Genomic DNA, 9,915 nt, shown 5'->3' on the forward strand with positions numbered 1-9,915 from the left:
GCATCATAAAAGTTATCTCGAGTTCCTGAAGAGGTTAGGGGATCCAGATGCCATATGTTACGTTAAAGGGTTCTTTGATGCTCTTAGCTTATGAGCGTGCGTGTGTGGGGGCTTTGTACCCCGTTGTTCAAACGGTCCTGTGGAATGTTGATTTCGGGACCAGACGAAAGTCCTGGTCAGAGTGAGAAAGGTTTAATTCAAAACCTTTCATTTCATTATTCCTTCATTGTCCAATATTCATATTTGGTCCGTACTCCACTACAATAACGCTTTGTTTGCTTCATAGGTGGGTAACACTGACTTCGCTGTTACAGATGATTTCAACACCAACCCACTCTACACTCAGGAGACTAACTGCATCAAAGTGAAATGCAACAAAACTAAATGAGTTTTTGTGGTAATTCAAACAGCGAATGAAACGTAGACATTTTAAAATTGAGCCGCATACAAACAGTAGTTTCTCTCCTCAAACACACCGTTCCACCTTCAATGATGCAGAGGTTTAGAGAAGTGGATGTTCAGAGAAAGCTTCTGAGAAATGTGTGTGTAATGAAGTGTTCCCATTTACACAGTGGAGTCAAAGACAAAAACATTAGTTTTCTAAACAACTGTTTTATTAAATGCTACAAAAACTGTGTAAAAATATAAAGAGTAACTGACAGAAAGTGAAAGTATTGATGTGTTAGAACATGAAAAATGGCATTGATTTAAAAGCTGAAAGGAAATAACATTTTTTATGATTAAGAACAAATGAAGAAAAGTTTAAACTCCAATGGCTGTTCACTTAGGCACGAATCTGCTGAGTTACAACCGTGGAAGTGCTGGCACGAGCACGCGTCTTAATCTCGCGAGACATCTGGCACCAGGCACATGGGTAGCAGAACAGCAGCGTACAGCAGTCATCACAACAGGAGCCCTGAAATAAGAGGGAGAGGGTGTGATGTTCACAACTGTTTTATATTCTTCTTTTGTTTGAGTGACAGTCATTAATGCTCTCAGGCCTTGACTCCAGTCAGAAGAACGGAATGCACGGCTCTCTTGTTCACATCCGCTAAATCACTGGTGCAGAAAAAACGCACATAATCAGTTCCAAATGCTTCTGCATTTTTCACAAAGTGAAACTATGGTCAGCCAGGTGCACCCTTTCACTGGAAGACACTTGGCCCCTCCTTATAGCTCTGCTCAGCCCACAGGCTCAACGGATCAGCATGCCCCCCACTCACTAACCAATCAGAACGCTGCCTACAGAGTAACCAATCAGGGAGCCAAAGATTGTTCGCTTTATTAAAAATGTTCCCATTCCCATTGGCACATGCGCTGTAAAGAAACGTTCAAAAAGCTGGTAGATTTCTACGTAAAGTTTGGAGAGTGTTCGTTCACTGTTTAACACCAAACAAGTGAAATCAGACTCAGAAGGTGTTTCCTCGCCATTGTTTGGATCAGCGGTCTGTTTGCACTCTGGAAAAGCTCCAGCGTTTGTCTCGGTCTGAAATGGTTTAGGCTTCGTCTCTGTGCTTTGCCAGAAACAGCACTCAGGAGAATTTCTAGAGAAGCCTCAGAAAGTCAGGTCCAGAGAGAGAGAGAGTCTCGAAGTTGTTTTTCACACATTCAGCTCCCAGCAGGAGATGTTCTGTATGAATGCTTTATGAATGTGCAGCATTTGAAGGAGAAACTCTGGAACATTTCCCTCGCTGTTCTCACATGCACTGATTTTACCTGAAGTCTTTACAAGGCACTGCCAGGTTTAAGTCCAGTTAATGTCAGCAACGAATGCTGCGAGGAAACTCTGGAACATTAACAAGCTACAATATGTTTCTTACTCAAACACACCATTCCACCTCAAAAGACAGGGAACTTCACTAACAGGTGGGGGTTGGGAGTTATTGTGAAGACATTATTTCTCCAAAATCATTCCCTTTAAGATGAATAAAACATGTATAATGCTTTTCTGAATGATTTGGATCTTCTGCCACATCATTTCCACATAATCACAGTCACAAAGAAGATGAAAATAGGATTTTTGTGTGTGTCTCACATTAATGCCGTATTGTTCTCTCATCTTGCTGCGGAGGCAGCAGGAGACGGTCAGGAAGCAGTCCAGGAGAGGGAGGCAGAAACACCAGCCAAACTGAGAAACAGTCTGACACTGCATACATGGGAAACAAAAAAGGCCACAGCAACCTGCAACACACACACACACACACACACACACAGAGAGAGAGAGAGAGAGAGCAGAGAGAGCAGAGAGAGAGAGCAGAGAGACAGGGAGAGAGAGAGAGAGAGAGAGCAGAGAGACAGGGAGAGAGAGAGAGAGAGAGAGAGCAAGAAAGAGAGAGAAAGTGAGCAGAGAAAGAGAGACAGAGCGAGAAAAAGAGAGCAGAGAGAGACAAAGAGAGAAAGAGAGAGAGGAGAGAGAGAAAGAAAGCAGAGAAAGAAGAGAGAGGGAGAAAGAGAGCAGAGAGAGAAAGTGAGAGAGAAAGAGAGAGTGAGAAAGAGAGAGAGAGCAGAAAGAGCGAGAAAGTTTTACTACAACGAACCCTTAAATTCTGAACAAAAAAGTCATTATAATGTACATTATTCACTTCACAAAACAACTTTAATAAACTCCACATCATCATTACGAGTCCTTTTTGGACGTGTGTGTGTGTGTATTTTGCAGAATTGAAGATTGAGATAAAGAGAAAGAAGAAAACTGATATCAGAAGGTAATTCAGAGTGAAGTGGGAGGAAACTGAGCTTGTTGATGTTTAAGGAAGTATGTGCTGCTGTTCACATACGGGAAAAAAACTCATCAATTTATAATGCATTTACTTCTATGGTGTAAAGTGTGGTCACATCTGAAATCGATGGTAACTTTATGCAATTTTAAAAGACATCTTCATTATTTACTCTATAGATGAGCCCTTGGTTATTATGGTATGTCTTATGTTGGTTATCTTATAGCAAGATGCATAGATTTGTTACACTTCATTAGCAGAGCAACTGATTTCATTCATAAATTGGTCTGTGATAAAGGTCCACGTACACATTATATTATATTATATTTTTATATGTATTTTAATGGTGTGTGTGTTGCACACAGGAGCATTGCTGAGGAGTGATTTTGAAACCTCAGTGTCAATGCAGAAATGACTGTCGGCCAAAAATAACCTGTGCCCTTGTGGTCATGGACTCACCACAGATGAAGAAAAACTGTGCAGCTACAAATAACCTATCCAAGGTGGCCCGAAAATGTAGCTGTGTCTAGTGGACAGTATTTGTCAGTTTTTAAAAACTCCAGCAGCACAGCTCTGACTGTTTCTAACACCAACACAACACTATTGGCAACATCAGCAACACTGCAGTGCTGAAAAAGCCCCATCACCCAAATCAGGCCCATGTCTGAGCAGCAGCTGCAGATGCCCATGGTCCATGTCCCAGAGTTATAGGTTGTATGATTTGTCCCAACGTTGTTTTCCCGTTTCCAACAGCAGCACACATTCCCTTGATTAAGCTCAGTCTCCTCCTGCATCGCTCTGAATTACCCTGTGGTGTGATATCAGTTTTCTTCTTTCTCTTTAGCTCAGCCTTCTCTTCTGCAAAATACACACACACAAACCCACAATCCACACCTTTATATCTAACGCGACATATCAAAAGAAGTTTTAGAACCGACAGCTTCATTTCCGTTTCCGTTCTTCGTGTACAGTTTGTTTGATGGAAGGACAGGTGTGGTGCCAACAGCAGTATACTGACACAACCATAACAGTCTGTTAGTCCGATGAATGCTTCATTTTATTGTGGTTTCCTAAGGTTTATATTTCAAAACACTGAAGCTTATCACATTAGTACATGTCCATGCTTAGATTTCACTATTAACAGCAGACTATCATGGACTTGTTTGTGAATGTATTTAATCTCTAGGGCATCATTTATATCCCAAATAACTTTTAAAATTAAACAAGTTGTTTGTAAAGCTTGTAAAATCTGAAACAATTAACAACGCAAGCTACATTTTTTATGCTTGTGTTCTGTATGGAAAAATGACAAAGCCATATCTGAGTTGGCAGCCATGTCAACTAAGACATGTGAAATAAAACATTACATGTGTAACATGCTTAGTTTTGTGTTCTGTTCTGTCCTATTTATTTTTCATTTTCCTTATTGACCCTTTAAATTTTATTAACCCTTTAATTTTAAAATCAGTTACTGAGTTAAATCAAGGGTCCTAGATGAGACAAAGTACAGCGATGTGCATGAGACCACCAGATCCCGGACCTGTGAACTCTTGAGCTAGGGGAACACTGTTGCATGTTATTAACACCCTGTAACACATCTTCTTCCATTTTAAGGTACTAAAATTAATACACCTTTTTACATGGACGGGTGCAACAGTTTAGGAACAACATTCTAATACTAGATAAACAGGTTTCCCTCTCTGAACATACAGATTGTTCATAGATATAAGAAAGTGCAGGAAATATCCTGGTAGTCCTGGTCAAGACTGGAACGTGTAATAGCTGCCTGCAGGTGCGTTTTCTGCACATTCATCCTGCAACTCCTTCATTGTAACACATCCAAAAGGTGTAACAACAGCCATGTTGCAGCATTCACGCTATTCTCAATAAAGGAACACAATGTATGCCAAAACAATTATACCACTGCAACCTCCTTTACCATGATCACATTCTTCAAACCAGCTGATGTTTTATATTTATCAGATCTTCAGGTTTCAGAACGCAGTGCCCAGCAGCCTCAGATATTTGGTCTAGATCAGGGGTAGATCTTAGAAATGTATTAAGTTTCAGTTAGACGCCAAGCTAAGGTCCTGAACAAAATGTATAACTTGCATTACGATCAGAGCCATATGCTGTACATTAAAACAGCCTAATAATTATAGCATAATTGTATGTACTTAAAAAACAAATGTCAAATCACGTTACATTTTCATTGGTCTCTAATGGCTATTGTAGCTGCAGTTGACTTTACTGCTTTCCCATCACCAGCGATCTGACGGCTCTTAAAAGGTGGGACTTGGTCCGTTAACAGAATCCATGTTGAATCCGTTATGAGAATTTCAACCTGTAATCGTTCCCTTTTGTTTTTAAATGTTTCTGGTTTTAACTCACACAACACTGTCGTCCTGAAAGTGCCCCAAAGAGCTTTTATCTCGTCCCCTGGGGCTATTTTAATTGGCCCCAGGACAGCGGCGTCTAGAGCTCTTCCCTGTGTGTGTCTCTCATTTGAGTCATAATGCACAGATCTGATTGGCTGAGGAGCGTCACGTGTGATGTGCAGAAATGCATGTGATTGGTCTGTGAGTTTCCTGGAGCGCTAAACCTGCACCGTAACGACTAGAAGAGTCACACCGCTTCAAACACACACTCAAAATGAAAGAGCTCTTTATAGTTTATCAGATACAGGTCCAGGTCCGGATCGGACTGCGTCTGGATCTGCACCCGGACTGTGATCCACTGATTCATGACCCTTGGACTAGATGAATATCTGCTGTTGCTAGTTTTAGTTTTATTGTGTATCCTTAGGGGTTCCTTAGAATTTCCACAGAAAAAATACATGTTCTAGTAGGACTTCCATCATGCACCAAGTTAAATGTGTCAGTAAAGAAAGGCAGCAGATGATCTCATTACAATGATGTACAACTTCTGGCCAAAATAATAATATTAATAATAACAATAATAGGGCAGCGAAGCAGGTAGGTGTCGCAGTCACACAGCTCCAGGGGCCTGGAGGTTGTGGGTTCAATTCCCGCTCCGGGTGACTGTCTGTGAGGAGTGTGGTGTGTTCTCCCTGTGTCCGTGTGGGTTTCCTCCAGGTGACTGTCTGTGAGGAGTGTGGTGTGTTCTCCCCGTGTCTGCGTGGGTTTCCTCCGGGTGCTCTGGTTTCCTCCCACAGTCCAAAAACACACATTGGTAGGTGGATTGGCGACTCAAAAGTGTCCATAGGTGTGAGTGTGTGAGTGAATGTGTGTGTGTGTGTGTGCGTTGCCCTGTGAAGGACTGGCGCCCCCTCCAGGGTGTGTTCCTGCCTTGCGCCCAATGATTCCAGGTAGGTTCTGGACCCACCGCGACCCTGAACTGGATAAGGGTTACAGATAATGAATGAATAATAATAATAATAATAATAACAATGAAAAATAGAAAGAAAGCAATAACCAGGACCCCCCCCCACTGCTGTGTCTGATCCACTCACACAACAACAACACACAGTAACACACCACCACCACATCAGCATCGCTGCAATGCTGACCACTGAAGAACAGGGTGAAAAAGAGGCTGACAAAGTATGCAGAACAACTGGTGGAACACAATCTGTAACTGTAACTGTATAAATGATCACTGCAGCCATATGGAAATTAAAGTTGGAAAAACTGACCAATGAATAGGACCAAGACATTGTTACAAAAAACAACACCTAACTAGTAACCACCGTATCCTCAATGTTTGTGTTGCAGTTTAAAAGTGACACTTTCGCTTTCATTTTGACAGTGTCCTGACGAGAAACACACGAAAACGTTAAAAATGTTTTCTTCTCCTGTAAATTTCACACGAGTAAGACACAAGTTCTGAGATAAGGGAAGTTCCTTTAACTGAACAACAATGTGAAACTCACAGGTGCCCATGTCTGAGCAGCAGTCGCAGATGCCCGTGGTCCATGTCCCAGAACTGTGGGTGGTGTGAGTCACTGAGACGACCTGCTGCTGAACTGCCATGACTAGGACAGAGACAGAGAAAACAGGAATGAGAAATGTGACTGGAGATTACAGCATTTAACATCACAAGCTGTACATTCAGGAACATCGAAATCATGGGTACATCCCATTTCACCCCTAAGCCCTACCCCTCCGTTTTGCCCAGGAGTGGGGAGCCTTCATTCTTGTAGATAAAGAGGGGTAAGGCAAACGGGGGAGGGCCTTCAAATTGAGAACTTTCAGAGGCAAACTTGTAAAGAAAGGCTATGAATGCCTTGAAGGTGGCAGCACCAGTGAAGTCTTGCAGATGAACCTCGATAACAACTCTAGAATAAAGACGCTATAACGGTTTACCTTTAATTAATAATTAGAAATCACTTTTAATCTGGATTCAGGCTTAATTAGTCTCAATATACGAGAACTTAAATGACTAACGTGACCATAAAAGATGGCATACTGTGTCTGATGCAACTGCTTTTCTACGATTGTGCTGTTTATATTCATTAATGTAACTAAGACTAACCTTTGTAATTTGGAGCAATAAGATCATGCGTGGGTTTCCTCCGGGTGACTGTCTGTGAGGAGTGTGGTGTGTTCTCTCTGTGTCTGCGTGGGTTTCCTCCAGGTGACTGTCTGTGAGGAGTGTGGTGTGTTCTCCCTGTGTCTGCGTGGGTTTCCTTCGGGTGACTGTCTGTGAGGAGTGTGGTGTGTTCTCTCTGTGTCTGTGTGGGTTTCCTCCGGGTGCTCCGGTTTCCTCACACGCTCAAAAACACAGTTGGTAGGTGGATTGGTGACTCAGAAGTGTCTGTAGGTGTGAGTGTGTGTGAATGTGTGAGTGAGTGGTGCCCTGTGATGGATCTACACTCTGTCCAGGGTGTGTTCCTGCCTTGTGCCCAGTATTCCCAGGTAGGCTCCGGAGTGATGAGTGGTTACAGACAATGGATGAATTCCGTTCTTTAGTGCAATCATCATTTTTGAGAATTCTCAAATTCTAGCTGTGTTCAAGTAAAGTTATTAATGTTCATGATTAACTTTATTCCAAAGGATTTTACTGACTTCCTAATGTTTTGTTCATTTCTGGATTAATGCTATAAACCTTTTGGTGTTGTATCCAAAAGCTGTGTTTAAAAAACATGCAGGGGTTTCGCCTTTAGTTACTCACAGCAGTTTTAAAAATTCAAAACACATTAATCATGATTCTGTCAGTTTGTGGAAATGGAAACTCCAAAACAGCGTGTAATGTAAAAAAAAAAAAAAAAGGAAAGGAAAGGAATCAGAGGTCAGCCAAGAGGCAGCAACACTGTTAGTCCATGTTCATGTTCATGCCCCCCCCCTCCCTTCCATTTCCTGCTAAAGTCGTTAACAGGGCTCTATTTATTCAGTTTTGTGAGGATGAGGATGTGTGTGTTTCTATGTTTTTGGTCCAGATTTACTGTCACAACACCTTTTCCTGACATGTCAGGGATTAGATGAAATAATATTTTAGAAAAAGGAAAAAGTTTATGTCGAAAACACCTTTCGGACCCCATTTTAAGGCGAAATAACGCAGCGTGTGCATTTTGGTGAAGTCTGTGCTGTGGCTCTCTTTGCTCCAAAACGAATCCCTGAGCACTGACCTGGACTCCTTCTTTAAACAGAGAGCTGTTCTCAGTCACTGCACCGAAAAACATCAAAAACACATGTTATACGTGTGTTATAAGAAAATGAATGTCCCTCAGGGCTTTACCTGTGGAGTCTTCAAACGGTCTGTGGAGCTCTGAAGCCTCTGGTCTCCGACTGAAAGTAGTTTGTTGAAGCAGGTATTTTTCTGTGAAAGTGCTAACGGCTCCTGGCGCTGCACTGATGAGGTTCACTTCAGAGGACTGCACTTTCTACAAAGAAGTGTGTAACGTTTTTTTCTGCGCCTTTAAACCACGCCTTTCCTCTGCTTCAGAGAAAACAGTCCTAAGCTTCTTTTATTATTCTACGAGTAAAAGCAGGAAAGACAGATGTATATTCACTCAAATGTAAAAACAGCGCAGAAGAGTCCGAAAAAGAAGTAAAATGGCGCGTTAATAAAAGTTTGTTTGGATTTTAATACTTTGTCGGGACTGTGTCACTGCACAAACATTTGCTTTGACGTGGTTCATATTAGTTTCAATAGAAAATAAAAATGCACGTCTTCTTTTGACAAAGGAATTCCAGGCTGAACTTTTCGAGCATTTTCACATTCAAATGGAGGGGGGCGGGTACAACACTGGAATAAAGATGTAGCAGGTGCCCACTGAATAATGGTGGAGAGAGAGAGAGAGAGACAGACGGAGAGAGAGAGAGAGACAGACAGACAGACAGAGAGAGAGACAGACGGAGAGAGAGAGAGAGAGACAGACGGAGAGAGAGAGACAGACGGAGAGAGAGAGAGAGAGACAGACGGAGAGAGAGAGACACGGAGAGAGAGACAGACAGACGGAGAGAGAGAGAGAGACAGACGGAGAGAGAGAGAGAGAGACAGACGGAGAGAGAGAGACAGACAGACGGAGAGAGAGAGAGAGACAGACAGACGGAGAGAGAGAGACAGACGGAGAGAGAGAGACAGACAGACAGAGAGAGAGAGACAGACGGAGAGAGAGAGAGAGAGACAGACAGACAGAGAGAGAGAGACAGACAGACGGAGAGAGAGAGACAGACGGAGAGAGAGAGAGACAGACAGACAGAGAGAGAGAGACAGACGGAGAGAGAGAGAGAGAGACAGACAGACGGAGAGAGAGAGAGAGACAGACAGACGGAGAGAGAGAGAGACAGACAGACAGACAGAGAGAGACGGAGAGAGAGAGAGAGTACAAGTTTGTTTTGATGCATTGTCTGGCCATAAGTATATTTCCATTCCTTTCAGCTAATAATCTTAAACTAATCGTATCCTAATGTTAAAACACGCCACTTAAAATACAATGATTTACGTTGTATCTGCCACAAGTGCGATGTCCCCACAACGTGAGGTTTTTAAACTGGTGAAGTTCCCACAGTGGTTGATGTATTACACACACACACACACACACACACATACACACACACACACACACACACACACACACACACACACACACACACACACAGGAATTCTTTGGGTGAGTATTCTCGTTTTCTGAGAAATGAAACTCCTTATGTCGCAGTTTCAGTTTTGTTTAAAAAAACAAGGTTGTGCAGAGCGCCCTTGACTGAAGTCTCGATGATGTTCTAATCGTTTACCG

At 42.4% G+C, this 9,915-nt stretch overlaps 1 protein-coding gene across 1 annotated transcript; it reads right to left on the reverse strand.

Moving 5' to 3' along the window:
* Positions 1 to 612: 612 nt before the first annotated feature.
* ponzr1 (plac8 onzin related protein 1) lies at positions 613 to 8,573 on the reverse strand. Its single transcript, XM_066681993.1, has 4 exons — positions 8,415 to 8,573; positions 6,610 to 6,711; positions 2,036 to 2,181; positions 613 to 916 (listed from the first exon to the last, which is right to left on the reverse strand). The coding sequence occupies exons 2-4, from the start codon at positions 6,707 to 6,709 to the stop codon at positions 785 to 787; spliced, it is 378 nt and encodes a 125-aa protein (XP_066538090.1). The 5' UTR covers positions 6,710 to 6,711; positions 8,415 to 8,573; the 3' UTR covers positions 613 to 784.
* Between the last annotated feature and the right edge of the window lie 1,342 nt (positions 8,574 to 9,915).

The sequence above is a fragment of the Hoplias malabaricus genome, chromosome 9 (assembly GCF_029633855.1).
Source record: "Hoplias malabaricus isolate fHopMal1 chromosome 9, fHopMal1.hap1, whole genome shotgun sequence".
NCBI classification, from domain to species: Eukaryota; Metazoa; Chordata; class Actinopteri; order Characiformes; family Erythrinidae; genus Hoplias; species Hoplias malabaricus.

What these genes read in the sequence shown, in the direction of transcription:
- ponzr1 (XM_066681993.1), bottom strand. Translation starts at nt 6,709, where the DNA reads ATGGCAGTTCAGCAGCAGGTCGTCTCAGTGACTCACACCACCCACAGT. An exon ending in CTGCTCAGACATGGGCACCT is followed by an intron (nt 2,182 to 6,609) that starts GTGAGTTTCACA and finishes TGTGTGTTGCAG; the next exon opens with GTTGCTGTGGCCTTTTTTGT. An exon ending in GAGAACAATACGGCATTAAT is followed by an intron (nt 917 to 2,035) that starts GTGAGACACACA and finishes CTCTTATTTCAG; the next exon opens with GGCTCCTGTTGTGATGACTG.